This window comes from Platichthys flesus, chromosome 11, assembly GCF_949316205.1.
Source record: "Platichthys flesus chromosome 11, fPlaFle2.1, whole genome shotgun sequence".
NCBI lineage: Eukaryota > Metazoa > Chordata > Actinopteri > Pleuronectiformes > Pleuronectidae > Platichthys > Platichthys flesus.
Window position 1 is genome coordinate 23,748,453 of NC_084955.1, and position 21,871 is coordinate 23,770,323.

Sequence of the window (21,871 nt, forward strand, 5' to 3'; positions counted from 1 at the left end):
GCTCTTTATTATTTACAGTAAAATCTTCATGTTTAAAAAAAAAAAATATATATATAAAAACGTGTGGTTATCGCGAGAATACGCCGGAACGCTGAACAGAACTTGAGGCGGCCTCGCGAGATTTGCCGCATGCGATTCCCGTACGCTTCTACGCCAATTTTCCGTCGTAGCCTCGTTGGGCGCCGCTGACCTTGCGCTCTGCACGTTGCGTAAAGCTTAACCCAGAACCAGCGACGACGAGGAGTAGAAAGAGAAAGGAGGGGGGAATGTCGGCTTGTGGGTGATCGGTACTCGAGGCGGCAGGGAGCGTCAGCGTCATGGGTGAGAGCCGACACACTGTTTCCCGGACCCCGGGCCCGGTTTACCGGGGCCCCGGTGCCCGGTGTCGACGGTAGACCCGCTTCTTCCCGGGCTAAGTGGCTCCGCCGCGGCTGGAGCTTGTGCAGTTGTCCGAGCAACCAACGCCCAGTCGTGCGCCTCCACTCCCGATGCCTGCTAGCTAGCTCGCTAGCCGCTAGCTGCGGTGGTGTCATTTCCTGCCTTCGGCTCGCTCGTTCGTTCGATTCTCTTCTTTTGAGTTTTAACGTGTGTTAAGTGATCGAGCTCCGCGTGAACACCGCTCAGAGCCACATTCCACGACGGGTGTAGCCAACCGGGCGTCGTACGATGGGTTCGAAACCCGCCCGTCGATGCTAACTTGTTTGATTCTAAAAGGGGGAGAGGAATGAGATGTGAGCTTTTTATTACGTGTGTCCTGATAACATCTCACAGTCCAACGTTATACAGAATCTTTAGATCCAAATCCTCTTTAAAGTCAATGTTTCAACGACTCCATCGTGTGTGTGTCTGTTTGTGTGTGTCATACAGCTGCCCCAGTGTGGGATCGATAATTTGATTGAACTGTATTTATTGGGACATGTAGGTCAAACCAGGAAGCTGTCACGGTTCCACCTCAGGAGGAGGAGGCTGCCATTTAATCTGGATTACACTCGATCTAGAACCTCCAAGAGTTTAGACTTTTTAACGTGATTAGCTTCAGGCCTGATGATGATGATGATGAGGATGATTTTTAAATAACACATCTGCAGCCCTGTCCTGCACCTTCCACCACTTCCGTTCGCAGACACGGCCTGACAGGAAACTGACAGCCGCTGTCCAAAAATAAATCTACTCTCTTACTCAAAAAGAGAAAAAGAATGTGATAGTTCACTTGATTTTTTTGGTGCAGTTTCACAGATATTGATTCCCTGGGCTGCAGCTGAGGGTTGAACTCTTCCTCATCCTGTGGGCCAGGCAGCTCACAGTGTCACACTGAAGACATGTGGGCTGCTGCTGGTTGGCAGGAGATGCTGCATCCGGGGAGGCAGAAATCCTCCCCTGCAGCGGTGAAGGGGGGGGGGGGGGGGCTTACCTTACCTTACCTTACCTTACCTTACCTTACCTTACCTTACCTTACCTGACGTTGCCACTGACTCTAAAAGAGCTGCTTTAACGTCTATCTGTGTTTGTTACTGTAGAGAAGATCGTGAATCATTTGCCTGGGGGGGGCTTTTGGAAGCATATTCTGGAGATTGATTCTATTTCTTTTGTTGTTTCTCTGCTCTCTCTCTCTCTCTCTCCTGTGTGACCCTGGATCGTTCGCTCTCTTCCTGCATCTTGGAACTGCCTCCCAAAGATCTACAGAAAATAGCTGTGAGTATTTAACTGAATTGTATACTTTGAGTTTTGTTTACACTCTTGTTCAGTGTCCAGCGCTGCATAATCCAATTAAATTCAACATTCTCCATTTTACTAATTGTGTTATGCCTCATTCAAGCTGGAAATATGTCACGGTGTATTAATTTATTTAATATAATTGGGGCATCTTCAGTTGGGCTAGGTCATTAAATTTGAATCTTCATTGAAACGGTATATTTCAGTTCTAATACTGTGGGAAAAGGGCGATGAAGACTTCTCTTTTGAGTTTTGCAGCCAAACTTGGCGACACAGTCGATTTCCTTATTGGTTTGGATGTTTATTTATTGTCTGTCTTTCAGCAGCAGAAGAATCTGGAGGGATATGTGGGCTTTGCGAGCCTCCCCAACCAAGTGTACAGGAAGTCTGTCAAGAGGGGCTTCGAGTTCACCCTGATGGTCGTGGGTAAGAACACACGCTGCTCCGCTCTCTGGCTGCCTTTTTGTTTTAATTGAATCATTTCATTGTGTTCCTTGCGGTGCTGTGGCGTTTTTTAAGTCGGCCGTTGTGGTTTCTTGTTGTGAGAGAGGGAGAGAGGTTGTCGGTGTGAAGCCACATTCATACACAAAGAACTTGCCCCCAGCTTTATAGTATTTATTACTTAGTCAGACACAAGTTTACCAGTTCTCTTATTTGAATTCATCCTGATGTTATGTGCTCGACATTGCCTCACAGAACAAAAACATTTTGGTTGGATTTATCTAGAGCAGCACTCGGCGAATCAAAAATGCAGACATTCTTTTAAAGTGCTTGGATGTGGTGGTTGACACGCGGCCAAGATCCTCCCCGGCTGATTGGTCTCTGTTTGGAGGGAAATGTTTCTGTGGGTCAAAACCATTTCCTGTCGGGCGCATCTCCAGTTGCGTTCACACCAGCCAGTTCTCTTGCTTATAGAACTACGTTTCTTTTTACTCATTTGAACTGGCTCTTAACAAAGAACTTGGATCTTGCTTGTTCTTGTCCTCTGAAGTGTTCTTGATAAAACCTCCTGGGCGGTGACCAAGTGCTTCTCTGCAGCCGGTGAATGCTCCAAAGTGTCTTGCTTGCAGAAAACATAAAAGATCACTGAGCATCTAGCGTGAGGAAAATTAGAGGACGTCCTGTGGGCTTTTTAGTAGATAAATGGTTGCCTTTGTTTTTATGGTGTCACCCTCCTGCATAGACACACACAGACACACAAACACACACAATATTCAGTTTTTCTTGGCTCTGATTAGCTGTGTGGCCACATGTCCCCGCCGTGCAGCGCAGTGCGTCACCAGTGGTGTGAGAAGAGGAAAAGAGGATGAAAGATGGAGGAAGTGAAGGGGAGCGACGGGACTAGTAATACCACCAGTGACGGGCACGTCTGTCCCTGCCTCATGATGCACACGACCCAACAACATGTTGACTGCACACAATGCAGAGCCGATCTTTTCACTGTCCTGTCCTCACCTTTTATTGCCGTATGCCCATTACAGATGGTTAAATGCCATGTTTAAAATGTTCGCCAAATGCTGCAGTGCAAGCTCCACACTTTACCCTTTGACTGTAGCTGGGGTGTAAATGTTGGCTCGTTAAATATTGACCTGGATCCATCAGCCCCCAGGAAGGCAGTGCCAGTGGTCATTTCCACTAATGATCCTTTTCTTTGGGAACTTTGGAAACAGGGCACACAAAGGCCAATTGTCCGCGTTGTTTCTTTAGCCTTTTAACTGCTACCATAATGGATTAATGTCCTGGTCAAATGTCAGTCTCATCCCCGGCTCTGCACATGCCCTTTGATTCTCTTAAAAATGTCAGCTTTGATTTATGTATAGCTGTAATGCAAGGGGTCGGTTTTTTGTTAAATACCGCCAGATTTTCATTGTTATTCCAGTAATGCAATGATTTATTTTCCTGATTTGTCCTCTCGTGTTCCTCTGTTTCAGGTGAATCTGGTCTTGGGAAATCCACGTTGATCAACTCTCTGTTCTTAACAGACCTGTATTCAGCAGAGTATCCTGGACCCTCACATCGAATTAAAAAGACTGTACAGGTACATTTTATCTTATAAGCAAATAATTGTCTTTAAACAGAGATATTCATGCTGTGCTAAAAAACAATTAAACACACCTGCATTGTTCTCATTGAGCCGGAACAAAAACAAACATACAAGGTTCTGTCTATAGATACAGAAAGTATGTAGACCAAATGTCAGATATGAAACATGGCAGACTTAAAGAGGTTTGGCTGAGATCCAATTTTGACATGTAGATTTTGAAAATGAGGCCACAGAAATAACGATTACACATTCTACACTGTGTCATAGTACATGTGATGCATATGACGTACATACCAAAGTAGTGATCTGTTTGTTTTTTTAAGTATGTTGCTCCCAGTAGATTAAACGACCTTCGAGTCGACTAAGATGGATGCAGTGACATTGCATTCTTGGCTTGATTAACAGCTACAACAGCATTAAGAAGCATAATGTATGATGATGAATGCAGTGACTCCTCAGTTTACCCCCATGGCTTCAATTCGTCAGACTTATTGTCGGCTCCTGTTACAAATGTATTTAATCTTCATCCTTTTTGAGCAGGCAGGGTTGTTTTGAATCTGGACTGCCTCAGGTCCTGTACTTTATCTGTCTGGCTCCTGACTAACAGCATTGCTATCTCCAGATGCTTGTGTGCTTTTCTGGTTTCCCAGCATAGTTCGCTAATGGCACAGTGTGGGACGGCGTGTTGCTACATGCTGCTAGCTTCAAGTGTTTTCTATGTGGAATATACGATACCGTCAGCTGACAGCACTATGATCTATACCCCACCTTTCCTAACTGGGTTTTTATTTTTCATTAAATGGTTTTCTCTCAAAGACAGAAGTAAACATAACATACTCTTCTTCTTCATCCAGGTGGAGCAGTCCAAAGTTTTAATAAAGGAAGGTGGTGTCCAGCTGCTGCTCACAATAGTTGACACCCCAGGGTTCGGAGATGCTGTCGACAACAGCAACTGGTAAGAATCTCACCAGCCTGCAGCCTGGATCATATTCCTTCATTTGTAATCACCAAAATGTCCTTCTGGGTCTTTGTGGAGATTTGTTTCTTACTGGAAGCTGTCATTTGTACTATGTAGCTGGCAGCCAATCATTGATCACATAGACAGCAAGTTCGAAGACTACCTGAACTCAGAATCACGGGTGAATAGAAGACAGATGCCTGACAGCCGAATCCACTGCTGCCTGTATTTTATCGCCCCCTCGGGACACGGGTGAGTCTGGACAACTTCACAAGACAATAATTTTAGCGGATGTTTTAATCCAAGGTACAATATCTTGTATGTAAGCACAATTCTAGTGTTAGTCAATCTCTTAAATGTCACTGGCTTGATCAATGCAGAGGAAGTCGATGGTAAGAATGTCTAGAGAGGACTGAAGAAAGGAAAGGTTGGAAGGGAAAGGTTGAACAGTGGGAGGAAATGAGTAAAAATAGTAGGGTGACCCAGAAGGGAAAAAAGAGGTCAGCCGTGCCCCAGAGGTCAGAGACTGACGTCCAGCTAAGTTTGCTGGTTCAGATTCCTGCGCTGTCTGAAAAGTCCAGGAAAGGTTAGTCACTAAAGCACTTCCTTCCCTTTTTGATTTGATATTATTAGGATCCCCATTCCCCCACTCCTCCTGGGATCCACACACGAAACATGACATGCTTCCTTCCTTAAACTCTCCAGCGAGGTGCTCAAACCTCAGCTGCTTCTGGAACAGCTCAGTGGTCAACAGCATGAGGTAGATGTGGACAGTATGAACGGTATAGAAACGTACACAGGAGTCAATTTGTCATTTGATGTGGATTTTGACTGCACCATGCTGACCAGTGGAGCCCTCGGGGATCAATGATGTAGCTACACCAGTAGGAGGCAGACAAAGTTACTGGTAAAATGCCTAAGAGATCATGATGATTGCCAAATGACTGTGTGGAATTTGAATGTGGATGTTTATTATTCCAAAAGGCATCGGATATACAGCAGCGATAAACAATTCAGTCAAAGAGCAGAAAGAGTGGGAGCAGTGACATAGAAAACTGAGGCTTGAAGTAGTTACTTCCTGCCATGAATGAAGCTTTAACTCCTTATTCAGTGTGTGAAATGGTGTTAATGTGGAAATCTGCTACGAGTCACAACTCGTGACCTTAAAAGGTCTAAAAACCCGGCTGTTTTCAGCTGCAGGGCAGGAACATGTTGTTTATGTCTCTGTCGTGTCAGGCTGCCCCATTTGTGTATACGCAGAAATGCAGCATGTGCTCACAGGCCCTGAAAACTGTTGACCGTGAACTGAAATGAAGAAGCCTCTTGTTTTTTCTTCATCTTATGTCTTTCCGTCTTCTGTGAGACGTTGTGTATGTACAAGCTTGTCCTCTGTACGCACACAAGCAGAGCAGCAGCCTTGAGGATTTGCAGCGTATGTTCCCACAAAGACACAGAGCATCCCCTCATAACACCAGCTGACTCTCTCACTGCAGCACAATGACCTCCGCTGCTCAGAGACACTCTGAATATTTAACTCTTGACTGTTTTTTATCGCCCACGCTCGTCCCTGTTAGGTCATAAATGTGACCTCCCACAATTTGCCTTTTTACACTTTAACTAGAACGGAGGCAGTTACAGAGAGAGGAATTAAAGTAATATCAATTTAAAATGAATCAATCGCTTTATCATTTTGAGCCAGGAGCGTTAAACATTACCTCCCACCAGTCTAACATTTACGAGGATTTCCTTATCTCTCTGACGTGATGTGTGGATTTCACAGTCCAAATAACTTTAGTCTTGTTCATCTGTCGCTTTCCTGTGATAGATTTCAGTGGTTCAAAGGTTAAGCTCACGGTGACCTTGTTATTATTGTAAAGCGATATGTCGGGAACACCTGAAGGAACTGAACCTGCACCGGTTGATGGGGGAAGTAATTCTAGTGTCTGTTTTCTCTGTGATGAGATTTCACATTCCTCATGGTTTAAAATCTATTTTCATTTTGGCCCAATCATCTGTTTCCTCTGTTGTTGCCATGTTTGTTCGGGACAGTCTGGTTTGATAATTTCCGAATAAGAGATGGATCAGGGACATGTTCAGCTGTGACTGATGGTTGATGAATCGCACAGAGGTTAACGTTGTGGTTCCTCTTTCTGGCGACGTTAACAGCACATTCTTCTGGTGAGTTAGTGTCTGGTCAGGCCTAGTTTAGAGTAATTTATACGAAATGTATTAGTTTTGTAGTTGACTTAGATTTTGAGGCACAATTCAACCAGCAAGAGCTGCAACAGTGATGAAGTTTAAACCCAAAAGATCAAAATACTTCCCTTTGTTTCTATGTCTTGTACATTTACAATATATGCACCAAGAATTTAATATACAATAACTCTGTGACTGATATCTCTCTGCAGACTGAAGCCCCTTGACATTGAGTTCATGAAGCGGTTGCATGAGAAAGTCAATGTTATCCCACTGATCGCTAAAGCAGACACCCTCACCCCGGAGGAATGCCAACAGTTCAAAAAGCAGGTCAGTGGTTTCCACAGCTGCACATTGCTGCAGAAAACCAGAACCGCCACAGAGGATTTAACTTTTCTACATGGGTGTGATGACAGTTCTGTGCATCTTGAAGAAAAGTCCTCTGTGATGTGGGCTGCAACTTGATGACCTACATTCTTTGAACTGTGGAAAAAGATGTACTGAAAAGAATACAGACGTAAAATTCAAAAAGGCTGTAGAAAATCTTTAAACTAGATGTTAAGTGTTCATTTTTTATGTTGATGTGGTTAATGTTAAGAAGCAACAAACCCAATAATGCATCTTTTAAAAGCGTGAGAAAAATCAATTGTGGACAAGATGTGGCCACAGATAATTTGATATATTAAAATGATGCTCAGCTCAAACATCTTCTAGATCATGCGGGAAATCCAAGAGCACAAAATTAAGATCTACGAATTCCCCGAGACAGACGACGAAGAGGAGAACAGACTGGTGAAGAAGATCAAGGTTCGTCTCCTCCAGTATCCACACATCAAATTATCTAAATGTACCAGTTTGTTACAAACCCCAGACTCACACACTTTGTGTTATACTTCTAGGACAAGTTGCCGCTGGCTGTTGTAGGAAGCAACACCATCATCGAGGTGAACAGCAAGAGGGTCCGAGGGAGACAGTACCCCTGGGGGGTTGCAGAAGGTACAAGTGTTTTCTTAGTGTAATAATATTGCATTCAAAATACTTGATTAAATGCATTCTTGGTGTCTGAGGTACAAACAGGTTCCTTGTTTTTAACTGATAATTGACTGACTGGTTTTATTTCGCCCTCTAGTTGAAAACGGTGACCACTGCGACTTCACCATCCTCAGGGATATGCTCATCAGGTACTGAGAGATACACAGAGAGGCAGCCAGAATCATTCACACTTAACACTGTCATCCACCAGGTGGTGATGGACGAAGCTGAGTTTTCAGTTTTAATGTTTCTCACAGGAAGTATTTTACATATTTCGAATTCTTTCTCTGCGGTTGCCAGGACACACATGCAGGACCTGAAGGACGTGACAAACAACGTCCACTATGAAAACTACCGCAGCAGGAAGCTGGCAGCCGTCACCTACAACGGAGTGGACAACAACAGGGCTAAAGGACAACTGTGCACCAAGTAAGTCCCGCACAGAACCCATTAGAGACAACGAGGCAGGAGAGAGATGCTCACAAGTAAAGAAGTTAATGACCGCCTTATGTAGGAGACTTAATTCAGATGTAGAAGTTGCTGGATCTGTTGAGAAAATCAACTTGTGTAGTTCCATTTTATGACGCAATGTTGGTGTCGCAAATTCTACGGGTTTGAAGTCGACCGTGTTTTCGGTCAGTTGCATCCGTTGCACTGAGGTAAATATAATTGTGAAAGCAACATGACCGTCATTTCATTCTTCAACCAATTGTCCTTCGTTTGTGATGTTTGACAAACTGTCTGTGGTTTTAGTTCACTCATCACTTAACTGCTCTACTTTGCCTAAAACCATGCCACTGCTGTAGTGAGGCCTCACGCTGCTGATGCTAACTCACAGCTGAACAATAAAAACAAACTCTGCTAATATATTTTTTCACACAAAGCCCACATTGTTATTTTCCCCCACTTTCAGTTTACTTCCTCAGTTTTTTTCACTTGCAGTGAAAACGCAGTTTGAGTCACAGACACACGACTAATAGACGGCAGTTTTATTTAAGTGCATGACCTCATCATTGCATGCCGTGTGTGTGTGTGTGTTTGTGTGTGTTTTTGTATGTGTGTGTGTTTGGTTGTATGTGTTTTTGTTTTTTTTAGAGTTGACACAGTTGACGGAATGTAAGTGGTCATTTTTTCACTTTTTTTGCCCGCCCCTTGTTGATGATCTTCATTTCTCTGTCGTCTTCTTCTTCTCTCCTCCCTCGTGCACTGCATCAAGGTGTTTTCTCTCTTCCCTGTTGACTCGGTTCAGCAGCTTCGCCCCTCCTCTTCCCTCTGTCACTAGATGTTTCCAGGAAAATTGAGGGGGGGGGTGGACTTTGAACTGCCACATATATAAATCGTATAAATCTAGTTTGACGATTATTGAGGGGATGCTTTCATAATTCATTCCACTGTTGTACGTCTTGCTGCTTCCACTTGCTGCTGTTTGGACTAATAACAGAGACCTGGACATGAGGCGTTTAGGGCGGTTACCTGTGTTTGTGACATGCAGGACAACAATGTTGTAAATACGTAAAACCTGCAGTGTTTCCACATAAGACAAAGTTTGCATGCTGCTGCTACTTCAGATCACGATCAGATGAATGATAGTTTTAAAACTTTGCTCTTGTTGTCACTGCTCTTAATAATCACAGGTAACCGCTACACACTTTTCATGACGGGTCTCTGGAAACTCGCACTGCAACAAATTGTCCTGTTAAGCTTCACTTACATTTAACCCACACTAACAACCAGTGTTCCCAGGTCCCCTCCATTAGCCCTCTGGTTCCTCCACTGGTTTCCAGATATGGTTTGGTTTCCTGCTCCTTTCACAGCCTTGTCAGATCCCCAAAACCTTCTCCTCTCTTTTCCCTCCTGTGCTCCACAGTTTGTTTTCCTTTGGGGATTTGGGGGGTAAAGTTATTATCTGAGAACTGTTAGTTATTTTTAAAAAGCTTCTACTGCACAGATTTTAAAGGTAGTTCCTTGTTTTTGCTGGCCGCTGTGTAGAGAGGATAGAAAGGAAGTAAATCAGATTTTGAAATTTAATTCAAAAGCTTTAAAATGTCTAAATCTGATGAGACTGATTTACTTCCATAGGAAAAGGTTGTAGCAGTTTAGTCGACCAGTCCAAATGAGTTGGGACCCAGTTGGCACATTGTCAGGTGTATGAGCCCTGCTGCTTTGTTCCACTGTTAGAAGCCAGAGCAGCTTTTCTCCTGTTTGTTTATAAAACATAATATGGCAATGAATCCTAAGACATCGTTATCAAACCCTCGAGACAAAGAAATGTAGCTGAGGCTTTTATATTCCACAGTTTATTAATAAACGTGTGTTTGTACTCCCGTCTTCCCCGTGCAGGAGTCCTCTCGCCCAGATGGAGGAGGAGAGGCGAGAGCACGTTTCTAAGATGAAGAAGATGGAGATGGAGATGGAGCAAGTGTTCGAGATGAAAGTCAAAGAAAAAGTGCAGAAGCTCAAAGACTCCGAAGCAGAGGTGAAGTTCCTCCTCTATCTGAACATCTTCCTCCGTCATGTGCTCGCGGGTTTCAGTGGTTGATTGTGTAAATGGATGTTCTGCTTGTTAGTTCCTCCTCAAAGCAGATCTCAGATAAGGGCTGTTTGCATGTAGACGTACAAACAGACTTAAACATGTCTGTAGAAATATGTGTTATTCACATGGAGCAGTTCATTTTCAGCAGGAACATGAATATACACTTGTTGACACCACACAGGCTTTTACACAAACTGAAGATTATCTCTTTGTGCTGTCTACTACCGATATGAGAGATTCCTCTTTAAGGATCCATGAAGAGTTTGTGAAAGCAAATCTGATAATATTGTAGATGAATGAAAGATGCATAAATAATGTTGAAATGACTTGTTTTATGTGCATAGAAAAATATATTCGACATGGTAATGTGACACAGAGTTAAAAAAAAAAGCTTACGTCAACATCACACTCATTCTTGCCTGAATTTCACAGGAAGTTATTATGTTGTTTGAAGATTGCAGAAGTATTTTAATATTTCTTTTTCTGTCAAAACTGCTTATAATTTCTCTCCCAGGAGCAGTTAACTGACATTCACCACTTTAATCGGTTTATAATCTTTGAAATATTATTGTTACCTGTGCAAAAAAGCCTGTTTCTCTGTGTTCAGGATACATTTTGAGGGTACAAGTTGTGTACTTCACGTTTTGCAGTCTGCAAACTGTGTTTTCTTTTTTAACTGATTCCCCCCGACTGTGTGTCTCTGCAGCTTCAGAGACGCCATGAACAGATGAAGAGGAACCTGGAGGCGCAGCACAAAGAGCTGGAGGAGAAGAGACGTGTGTTCGAGGACGAGAGAGCGAACTGGGAGGCCCATCAGCGCCAGGAGCAGCAGAAACTCGAGGCCTCCAGGTACAAGTCACTGTCACACGTTCCATGGTCAGGTGTCTACATGCACTCCTGAATCATCAAATCAACACACTGTGGCTTTGCAGGGTTTGTTTAGATCAGATGCTCAAGGCACCACAATTAAAGAGGATTCCTTAAAGGAAATGCAGTGAATTATCCTTATTTACCAATTAACTTCATGCAAACTTCAGATAACAGGTTTCCCTTCAAGGTACTTGGCCTCAGTTCTTCTGTGGATTTAGTCTCTGTGTCTTCTGTCTCCTCATGTGATGCCAGATCCTCGTGGAGATCAGGGCTCTGCAGGGTTCTCACCATCTGTTGCTAGACTCCTTGTTCTCTTTGACTCCAGCTTGTGTTAGGGCTTGTGTTGTCCTGTCACAGGAGGAAATTGGGGCTGATCAGTTACCTCCCTGAAGTTATTATGGGCTGGATAAGAAATCTTAAGTTCCTAAAACAGGTCTGAGCATCAGGGCATTAGTGTTCAGGATTCTCTAAGAGTGGCAGGTCAAAAACAAACCAGGATTGATACACAAGATAAAATCAAAGGAGTCTCTGCTATAAATGACCTTTACTTAGATATACAGGATATAACTGCATCATTCAGAACTGTGTGGGTGTTTATCTATCATCCATATCAGACACGACTTATAAAGTGATGTATTTATTTGTTACCTATAGATCTAACACAGCTGAAATGTTAATTAACATCTTACTGGTTATATCTCTTTCTCTCTCAGAACCCTGGAGAAGAACAAAAAGAAAGGCAAGATCTTTTAAAGTCGGCAGGACCACCCCAACTCGAGTTGTTTTTGTTTGCCAACGTTGCCGGTCAGGTCACCAGTGTGTGGTGCTGACATTACCCTCCTCCTCATCCTCCTCATCCTCCTCTTCATCCTCTTCCTTTCTGCTCTGTCTGCCAGCACAGCTGTGCTCCTGCTCCCACCCACTAGAGGGGGTCACTGGGAGTATATGTAGGTATGTGGGGGGCGCTGGAGACGGGTCTACATGTACAGTCAGAATCGCCATCACAGAAGCCCCTCCCCCCTCGCTGCCTCGGGACTCATCATCATCGAAGAATGAGTTTACCTTAACAGCCAATTAAAATAACCCAACGTTAGAAAGGCCAAACCCACATTATTTTCATTATTATTATTATTATTATTGATGTTATTATTGTTGTTGTTATAACTGAATACTGTCCCCGCGCCCCCCCACCTGCTGCTCTTCTTATCCCCCAACCCCCCAAGGTTGCTTTGAAACGACTGACGTGTAGTTTTAATGGAGGTGAGATGGAGAAGAGACCTGAGTTACGTCTGACTGTTGTACAATCAAGTTCTGGTGAATTCTATTTGTTTACAGGAAAAAGTGACAGTAACATTCAGTGAATATTAACCTGATCGTCGACCGTGTATTAAACCAAGAGGACAAGGCATTAATTAATCCTTCTTTTTCTTTTTGAGTGTACCTGGTGAGCCGTCTCTCCTGTGAGGGCGACATAACCCAGCCAATCATGAAATAGTGTCAACTGAAATGCATGAATTTGAGAAAAACAAGGAAAAAATGAACCTTGGACCTTTTTTTTGATAGTTTTTTTTTTTTTAAATGGCTAAAGCTTATTCTCTTATTTTTATTTTTTTGACATGTAACGCTTCCTTTATCCTGTGTGTCTCCACTAGCCTTGGAACCACCATTTATAATGTCATAAGTGTTATACTTCACTTTAGTTTATTTTTATATATATACCGAGCCAGCTGAAGTCATAACTTCTTTTGTATGTTTAGAAAAAAAAGAATCTCAGAGACTTTTAACAGCAGCGTCCGGCGTTCTGGATGAAACAGTAACACACAAATTCATACACACTTTTACAAATAACATCCTGGACAATATTTCAGTCACTCTGTGGAAAATGAAAAGTGGGAATTGAAGAGTCGACACCGCGATTTGCTTTGGCTATGTACTCCATCTCTGTATTTTTAATTTTATTTTTCATTTGTATTGTACAAAGTCACTTAATAAACCTGTGATGATAACGAGGAGTGAGACGATGTTATTATAAAATGATTTATATATCATAATAATTATGCACCATCCAAATATCACTGTTGTTTAACTGTCAGTGTTTACCACAGTATCCTGCCACTAGATGTCGCTGGTGTCCCCCAGTGTCAAACTACCATTGAGACATTTTCATGAAACAACGACAAACTGAAAACACAAACTTCTTCTTGTTGATCTGAGATGAATCGAAGTAGAGACTCGGATGTTTGCTCCTCAGTAATCCTCGTTCCTCTGTGCACCTCCCATGAAGCCTGCAGGAGTGAGGTCAGCTGTTACCAGGCAGATTTCCTCTGACATGACACTTGTTTTGTTTTCCTTGTGGCAGTTGAATAAAATCATACCTTCATCCTCAAAGCTCCGTTTCCCCATCAGACCCACGAAGGTTTGAAATTTGTGTCCTGGGGATGAAAAACAAGCAACTTCTGTCAAAACTGCTAAAGTGCAACACTCACTGAAAAATCTAAAATAAAGCAAAAATGATTTATTAATTGGCGACTTACGTTTACCTGCTGGCTGCATTTTCCCTGTTTATATAATGAAAATAAATCAGTGATCTGTCTCGTTAGACCGGATAACAGTTAATTTATTTAAATGGAATTAAATATTCCTACCAGAGTATTTCTTCCCCATGATTCCCAGATACTGACGTGGTCCTGGTTTTCTGATCAGTCTCACGAACACATCTTCAATGACTTCAGAGTTCGGCCATTTGTTCTTCAATGAGACAAAGGGGGAAAAAAACAACAACTGAATAATACGGGTATTTCATATTCAAGTCAAAAAGCTAAATAAATGCAAGAGGCTTTGAACAGAAAAGACAATGGTTATAGTTTATTGTGTCTTCACCAAACATCCTGAAATCGGTTGTGAATTCTAATAAATGTGAAGATGTGGGAGTCTCACCTCTTCTCTGGCTCCTCTCCAGTTGTTCACATCTTGACAGAAAACATTTGTCAGCAGCAGAAGAACAATCACAACAAGTTTCACCATCTCCATCATCACAAACCGTGCGTAAAATGACTCTGCATGGAAATACCAAACGCCTTCTCGTTCCCTTAAGCCCGAGTAAGATACAATACATGTGCAGGTAGTTTCCACGTCTCTACTCGGTTCTTTCTTAAACGTCGAGAGAGAGAGAGAGAAGAAGAAGAAGAGGAAGAAGATGAAGAACAGCGCGTCTTCTCTGACGATGCCTCAGCTCGCCACAAGGACCCTTCAACGCTCAGGTTGCGCTTTTACGCACAACTGGAGTGGATGAAGTGGATCGATGCTCGTCTGGGGCGATTATCCAGTGACTCACAGGACTTCAATTATGTTATAATTAGTTTAAGTTCCATGCGTCCTGTTTCTGAAGTACCAGGGTGGACAACGTGACGTTCTACCAGCTTTCTGCCAAGTGTTAATATTGTTTTGTTTGTCAACCTGAGAACAAAACTAAAGCTCTGGCCCTTTAGACGAATAGGAAAAAATGTTCCCCAAAGAGGATAAACTTAAAACATCTGTATGGAATCCAGATGTGGAGGTGGAAGTATCCAGAATCAGATCCCTCAGTAAAAATACGTCATAACAAGTAAAGCCCATGCTTCAAATCACCAGCTTCAAACATTGCCCTTATGAAGCTATTCATTTTATTTTATTGATGCGATTTCTTAATTCTTTGAGTCACTTTATTTAGCAACACATTCTATTTTATTTAAATTCTTGTACTTCTCCGAATGTTTTTGTTTTTATTGAGTTGGTCAACCCTGGTTGTTTAAAATGTGTTACTTATATCAACTTCTATTATTATTATTATCATTATTATTATTATTATTAGTAGTAGTAGTATTAGTAGTGGTGGTAGTAGTAGTAGTAGTAGTCGTAGTAGTAGTAGTATTAGTAGTAGTAGTATTAGTAGTAGTAGTAGTCGTAGTAGTAGTAGTATTAGTAGTATACTATTATAGTAAGTTAACACCTACTTTAGTGGCCGCTAACAACATAATCTGCAACCGACGAAAAATCCCTTTCTTGCTTTAAACCGCTTTTGCTGTCTGTCCCACCGCAGCCGCCGTACTCAGCAGCAGGTCCTGCCCCCGCCTCAGATGAAGCAGAGGAGGATTCAGGAAGTTGTTTAAGAAGCTGCTGAAACATTTGAGATGAAGATGGTTTAAAGATAATCAAACTGTAAAACAAATGCAGGGAGTTCTGTGGTCGTGGTGAGTTCACGGCCCCGCGCTGTGCACGGGATCATGTCCGCGGTGTGTTCAGGCTCCGCTCTGCTGAGCCTCCTCCTTGTTGTGACAGCTCATGTGACCGGGGATCATGCGGGGACACCGAGGCAGAAGATCAGCCTGGCCGGGCCTGAGAACCAGCTCCCGGACCCCAGGGACAACACTATGTCGCTGGGGTGCAGAAACCCCTCCGGCCCGCAGGTCTCCGACGGGCCCGAGCCAGGGGACCTCGCCGCGGCGTTCAGGGTCCCGACTCTGGCCGGAGAGTTCTCCTACCAGCCCGGAGCGGCGCTGGGGAGCCTGGTGATCCACGCCTTCACCAACCGGTCCGGGTTCCTGGAGAGTCTGTGGAGCTCCGAATCCTCCCTGCTCAGCCTGGTGAGGGAGCTGCCGGCCCGGGCTCAGGTCCTGTTCCTGTCCCTGGACGAGTCCTCCGTGTCCGATGCTCTGTGGATGAGGGACCAGCTGCAGCGGGCCGCCGGCGACAGGTGACCCGGGGGAGGAGAGCCGAGCTGGGGGAGAAACAAGCTGCTGCTTCTCATCCTTGTAGACCTCATGGAGTATTTCATATACTATTATAAAGTATACTCCAACACTACAGTGTAAAAATACTGTAGGTTACAGCTGATTCCAAAATGATCAGATGTAACATTAGAAAAGTACAAAATCATGATCAGTATCTAACTCTATATATAATACATTTATATAATCTACACACATATTAACACACATGTGTATATATATATGTATTTATATGTGTATATACAGTATATGTGTGTATAGTTACAGGAGCATATGTTTTTTTTATGGGTGATCTCGTGAAACAAATCCAGATAATTTCATTTCAGTTGATATTTATTATTATCAGGATAAATGTATCAGTTATTTAATTCCTTCAGCTTTATTGACCAGTGGAAGAATTTAAAGATAATATTCTAAGGTATATTGTATTTGTAGGTTACAATTTGTAGGTTTGTAGGTTGGTACCCCAAAGGTTTTAAACTCATTGCTGTGTCGATATGAAACATGAACAGAATCATCTCCTCTCCTCATGTGTCTCCTGCTGGTGTCATCAGTCACAAGGAGGTTATGTCCAGACTTCACTTCTCTCCGGTGCCGGTCTTTGCTCTGGGGAACTGGATCCCTAAGGTGCTGTACTACTGGGGCTGCACGGGAGGCAACTGTGGCCTCTCCCAGGCCGTGTTCACCTCCGAGGGTAAGAACGCCGACTGTAGATTCCTGTTCTCTGACTTGTTGAGCAGAGACAAAGATGGTCGGGCAGATATCTGTACTTTGATCTCACAGGGTGGAACATGCCAATAATCATCAAGCGACTGAATGCCAGGTACGACTGGCTCTCGGCCCGCTGGGGTGAGGGGTCGTATCTGCTGTCGGAGGCAGGAGACGGATGTGATCCCTCCTCGTCTGTGGCCGGTGCTGTGGCCTGGGTGTCCGAGGGCAATTGCTCCTTCTCCACTAAGGTCTGTGACCTGTTTCTGCTTCTTGTACTTACAAGGCTCAGCAAAATAAATTCCAGCCACCACTGTTTACTTGAGTTAGTTTCTTGTGTGCTAATTTATAAAAAAAGATATTTCTATATAATTTTATATACGAATAGAGCAACAAATAATCATTTTTTAATAGTGATTAATCTACAATTGTCTAAATCAACTGTTTTTTCAATAAAATGTTGAAATATGATCTTAGCATTTAAGAAGCTGAAACCAACAAACATATCGACTCTTATGTTTTAAATCACTTTGACTGCACATGAATTCTTCACCATCAGACCTGTGTGGCTGTTTCTCTCTCCAGGTTCAGTCCATGGCCAAATCCAACGCCTCCGGAGTGCTGGTCTACGCCCTCCCAGGAAACCCGATCCAGGACATGAACTGTGTTGAGGATGAATGTAATTCGTCTCTGAACATCCCAGCTTCCATGGTGCACCTGGAGCCGTCGGTGGCTCAGGCGCTCCGGTAAGAGCGGCTCACTGTCGGGATTAAACCCTCCAGATGTTGATGCTCTATGTAGATTAACTGTTCCTTACTAAAAGGTTAAAGTAGAGGTTCTCTCAAGTCTGAGTGAAAACTAGTCTCTTGAGAAACTTTATCTGTTTTATTTTTTTTAAATGATTTTGTTTGTTTGGTAGTTATGAGTCTTAATTTGTCTTGTAGGTTTGGACAGAAGGTCAGTCTGTCCTTCCAGACGACCCCATCTCCAAACTTCTTTATCGGTATTGACCAACAGGGGGCGCTGGCGGAGATGGGCTGGTTTCTTTACCCCTCGTTCAGCTTCATCAACTGGCAGGCGCAGTGGTGAGGAACACAATTTATCAGTGTCTCACATACATTTAAATAAAACTTAACAGTAGACAAGTTAATGTTATTTCTTTATTCAGAAAATATATATTCTTTATTAAAAATAGAATAATGTATTTCAAAAATAAATATTTAGTTGTGCAGTGTTGTAGCTTGTATCATTTGGGTCACGGTGGGTTGTGAAGGACCAAATGAGGAAGACATGATATTCTGGGTTAACTGTGGTTTCCTCAAATTGAAATACTGCAGGAACTTCAGATGCTGGAGGGTTATTTCCTGAGGGGAAAGTCCAGGACCATCAAGATAGGGAACTAGGACGTGTTTACGAAGATCAACATAAAGTTAGAAACTAGACAAAGACTTGTTAGATATAATTTCTTGAAAAAGGTTTAGTTTCCAAATCTTAGAATGTATTTTTAGCAGTTTTTAATTTTAAACACTGACACAAACTGTAACAATAATCCTTAGAAGCTTTAACATTAATTGAACGATGCACAGAACCATCATACAAATTAGTTTTTAAATGTATGTGAAATGTATTTGTTCCCTCCACAGGTTTGACTTCTCTTCAGATCTTCAGGACAAACTGAAAACTCCTTCCGAAGTTGTTTCTGTCTTCAACAAAGTCCAGATGCAGGGAGACAAAGGAGCAGTGGCTTCAGTCGAGCTGCCGCCAGGTGATGTCAGCACGAGTGTGTGTGTGTGTGTCTGTGTGTGTGTGTGTGTGATATGGGTTTTGAGCGTTGTGTTTGGCTGCAGGCTCGTTGGACTTTGACAAACTGGAGCTGGACGCGTCCTTGTCGTGTCCCGGCAGCAGGGACTCGTCCTGCGCTCACTGGGATCACACGGTGCAGCTGTTCGTCTGCTGCGATCACCTCGGTCCGTACTGCAACATGGAGCTGAGCCGGTGGATCACCGCCTTCCGCAGGTTCGATGCCCACTTAGATGTTACACTGAGCTTTTCTGTTTTAAGTCTGTGTTGGGTCAAGCTTGACTCGACTCCGCCCTTATTCCACCCAGTATTAGAAATGACTGGATCCTGTTATTGAATCTGATGTGTATGATTGTGTTTGTGTTGTTTTGACAGAGGAATCGGTCGCTGGCTCACAGATGTGTCTCCGCTCATCCCACTGCTGGACAGCCACACATGCACCTTCACCATGAAGACGGTGCCGTGGGCGATGCCTTGGATCGTTTCCCTCAACCTGAGATTCAGCGTCAGCAATAACACAGGTTCGAATCCCGAGAGCTTTTCATGATGTTTCTGGGTGAACAGGTTGTTCAGTTCATTTATAACGAGTCGCTGAGGAAGCATCTCAGGTCCTTAGTCGTCAAAGCTGAAACTGTGCATCTCAGTTTTGCTTGTTACACACTGGACACCGGAAAGTGGATCTGATGGTTGTCCTGTCGACACTCAGAGGAAACTTCCCGCTGTGATCTGAACTCTTCCTCTGTGAGGCTGAAACAACGACACCTCAGAACATTTTCTGCCCATTTTTCCGTCCCTGGGGGATTTTTCTTTAAAAGCAGGAAGCAGGAACTTCTCTGCAGGAAGGAACAAAAAGTGAATAGTTACTGGAACTCGTCTGGAACAAGGACACTCGGAAACAGATACATAAAAAAAACAAAAAACTGTGAAGTTGATACTTAAACTAGATTTTTTTTTTGTATATATGATTTATTTGTAGAAATTTCAAAACAAGACTTTATGTTCAATAGTCCTCACAGATGAGAAATGAGAGGAACATATCAGACAGCCAAATGATGAGGATACACATTACAGCCCCCCCAACCCCTCTTCCCATTCCCAAAACAAATATACAACTAAAGCAATTTGATACACAAACAGAAAACACAAACAACTGGCTGTTAAATGCTTGCAGTGGCAGATAATATTGTAGAAACATATGCTTATGGTCATTCTTACTATCCCACCTTCTCTGACCTTCAACTCTCTCACTCATACCCACTCACACACATCCACTCACACACACACAAGCACATCCATTGCATTATTGAGCAATGTAAAGACCATAAACTAGATTATTAAAGTAATTATTTATGTTTGTGTGAAACTGTATTATTTCCGTATAGGGCTTTAACTAATGATTATTTTCATTATTGATTGAAAGGTTGATTATTCCCATGACAAATCAATCAATCTAATGGTTGTCAAATATCATATCTTGTCTCTTTGGTGACACAGGGAACCACACGGAGAAGCTCCGCCCCTTCCGAGTGATGTCACTGTACGGCGGCGGGACCTTTGACAAAGACTACAACCAGCGATTCCAGCCAATCAAATTCCCCGTCCCCCCCTCAGCCATGAAGGTAACAGACCCATCAGAGACTGTTGAGCGCCGCCTGTCCTCTGTGGAGCGTCTCAGCAGCCGTGTGTCCCTCTGCTCGCAGGTGGAGCTCTTCACCGTCATCACGGGACACGGCAGCGACGATAACGGCTGCGGGGAATTCTGTGTCACCTCCCACCACTTCCTAATAAACTCCGTATTCAACAACACGCGCATATTTGACTCTGCAGGCGAGTGACAGGTTCTGATCTCAGCTGCTGTTCCATCTCATCACGTGATCGGTTTCTCTAACTGTCATTTATCTCTTGTTTACTTTTTAAATTCATCTTTTAGTCTCTTGAAGCTGGAAAATAGAGATAATTTTCTATCAGAAGTTCTTAGAGCCTGAGTTGATGTCTTTAAATTCAGTGTTTTCCAGCCAATTCTCTAAAACCAAAGATTTTCCATTTACAAACCTGTAAAACAGACATTTTCAGGAAATATTAATCTTTGAGAAGCTGGATCCTGCAAACATTTGATTGATACTTAACCTTAAAGTTCAAATTGAGCTTTTATCATTTGACCTTTTCACTGAATTGCAGGTTAAATGTTCATTTCTCTACACCGACTGTCACTGTTTGACATATTTTGTTATTGTGGTGGAACCACCAGGCTCACCTCTGGGCTGTGCCATGCGGGTGACAGAGGGGGCGGTGCCAAACGAACACGGGACGTGGCTGTACGGCAGAGGAGGCTGGTGTGACGGGCTCCAGGTCAGCCCCTGGAGGGTGGACATCACCGAACAGGTCCGTCCCCACAGCACATGTTGGAAGTCAGACTGAAGTGAGAGTGAAGGAAGACCATTAGATTTAAGGAGCACTTCATCATTCTGACCAGAGAGACTCTTGATGTAATCAGGACGTGTTTCTCTTATGTGCAGCTTAGATCTGGAGACTATAGATAGTGAATCGATGTTTGTGTCTAGAAATATCTAGAAAAGTTGCTTCCGCCATTCTCCTGGAGTTTGTCTTTCATATATGAAGATGCAGCAGGAGATTGTCCAGGTTGGACATTTGCAGCTCCTCAGGAAAGTGTCCGGACTTCAGTGCATGTTTTTACGCCGCTTTAAATAACTATTGGGTGGTTTTCTTTACACTGCAGTAAATCCTGTGTGTGTCTGTCCTCTCTCAGTTGGACTTGAGCGGATCTGAATCCAACACAGTCGTCTACTTCGGGCTGTTCGAGGGGCGGGATCCTAATCCATCTCAGAATCCCGGATACATCATCATGTCGTCTTTTCTCGTCTTCTACAAATGACGCCCGCTTCTTTCTTGTTGTTCGGCCAAAACCAATGTGATACTGAATTCAAGTCCATGATTAAATTTCTATTTTTCTACTGCTTCAGTGAGCGTTTCGATTCCACATGCTCCTGCTTCATGAACGTGCACAGGAGGTAACGTCTGATGCAAAGTATCACCTGACACACTCGCCCTGCACCAGCGGCCATTTGCATTTTCCCTCAAGACGTGGCCCTGAGGGTCAAGGAGAAGATGTCTCCCACCTGAAAAGACCCTCTGAGCTGAAGATGCTGTTCTGAGATCAGCCTCTTCTCACTAATCACACGTCATCATGTCCAACTTGAAACTCAGAGGTGAAGGAGGCGTTTCTGTGACTC

At 43.3% G+C, this 21,871-nt stretch overlaps 3 protein-coding genes across 5 annotated transcripts; 2 read left to right on the forward strand and 1 right to left on the reverse strand.

The window, feature by feature from the left end:
- Positions 1-215: 215 nt before the first annotated feature.
- septin7b (septin 7b) lies at positions 216-13,352 on the forward strand. 3 transcript variants are annotated; one of them, XM_062399681.1, is made up of 15 exons: positions 216-321; positions 1,676-1,692; positions 2,040-2,139; positions 3,645-3,751; positions 4,612-4,712; positions 4,833-4,967; positions 7,124-7,241; positions 7,626-7,718; positions 7,811-7,907; positions 8,041-8,092; positions 8,244-8,372; positions 9,039-9,059; positions 10,284-10,419; positions 11,183-11,325; positions 12,060-13,352. In XM_062399681.1, exons 1-15 carry the CDS (start codon positions 318-320, stop codon positions 12,097-12,099), a joined length of 1,293 nt encoding a protein of 430 aa, XP_062255665.1. In that variant the 5' UTR covers positions 216-317; the 3' UTR covers positions 12,100-13,352. The 3 variants fall into 3 exon arrangements, with proteins under 3 accessions (XP_062255665.1, XP_062255664.1, XP_062255666.1); XM_062399680.1 differs by having other exon boundaries at positions 228-321; positions 2,037-2,139; XM_062399682.1 differs by lacking the exon at positions 9,039-9,059 and having other exon boundaries at positions 228-321; positions 2,037-2,139.
- A 142-nt stretch (positions 13,353-13,494) lies between these two features.
- On the reverse strand, positions 13,495-15,100 carry LOC133965234 (protachykinin). Its single transcript, XM_062399686.1, has 5 exons — positions 14,284-15,100; positions 13,992-14,094; positions 13,881-13,904; positions 13,722-13,778; positions 13,495-13,631 (listed from the first exon to the last, which is right to left on the reverse strand). The coding sequence occupies exons 1-5, from the start codon at positions 14,377-14,379 to the stop codon at positions 13,594-13,596; spliced, it is 318 nt and encodes a 105-aa protein (XP_062255670.1). The 5' UTR covers positions 14,380-15,100; the 3' UTR covers positions 13,495-13,593.
- A 339-nt stretch (positions 15,101-15,439) lies between these two features.
- Positions 15,440-21,600, forward strand: si:dkey-256h2.1 (uncharacterized protein LOC337520 homolog). The gene is made up of 12 exons (XM_062399688.1): positions 15,440-16,078; positions 16,667-16,806; positions 16,896-17,071; positions 17,406-17,566; positions 17,765-17,905; positions 18,464-18,585; positions 18,668-18,836; positions 18,996-19,141; positions 20,115-20,239; positions 20,321-20,447; positions 20,869-21,002; positions 21,388-21,600. The coding sequence occupies exons 1-12, from the start codon at positions 15,609-15,611 to the stop codon at positions 21,511-21,513; spliced, it is 2,037 nt and encodes a 678-aa protein (XP_062255672.1). The 5' UTR covers positions 15,440-15,608; the 3' UTR covers positions 21,514-21,600.
- The last annotated feature ends 271 nt before the right edge of the window (positions 21,601-21,871 follow it).

What these genes read in the sequence shown, in the direction of transcription:
- septin7b (XM_062399680.1), top strand. An exon ending in CCCCTGGGGGGTTGCAGAAG is followed by an intron (nt 7,908 to 8,040) that starts GTACAAGTGTTT and finishes TTCGCCCTCTAG; the next exon opens with TTGAAAACGGTGACCACTGC. An exon ending in CAGAAACTCGAGGCCTCCAG is followed by an intron (nt 11,326 to 12,059) that starts GTACAAGTCACT and finishes TTTCTCTCTCAG; the next exon opens with AACCCTGGAGAAGAACAAAA.
- LOC133965234 (XM_062399686.1), bottom strand. Translation starts at nt 14,379, where the DNA reads ATGATGGAGATGGTGAAACTTGTTGTGATTGTTCTTCTGCTGCTGACA. An exon ending in CATGGGGAAGAAATACTCTG is followed by an intron (nt 13,905 to 13,991) that starts GTAGGAATATTT and finishes TTATATAAACAG; the next exon opens with GGAAAATGCAGCCAGCAGGT. An exon ending in AATGCAGCCAGCAGGTAAAC is followed by an intron (nt 13,779 to 13,880) that starts GTAAGTCGCCAA and finishes TTTCATCCCCAG; the next exon opens with GACACAAATTTCAAACCTTC.
- si:dkey-256h2.1 (XM_062399688.1), top strand. Translation starts at nt 15,609, where the DNA reads ATGTCCGCGGTGTGTTCAGGCTCCGCTCTGCTGAGCCTCCTCCTTGTT. An exon ending in CAGCGGGCCGCCGGCGACAG is followed by an intron (nt 16,079 to 16,666) that starts GTGACCCGGGGG and finishes TGGTGTCATCAG; the next exon opens with TCACAAGGAGGTTATGTCCA. An exon ending in TGGATCACCGCCTTCCGCAG is followed by an intron (nt 18,837 to 18,995) that starts GTTCGATGCCCA and finishes TTGTTTTGACAG; the next exon opens with AGGAATCGGTCGCTGGCTCA.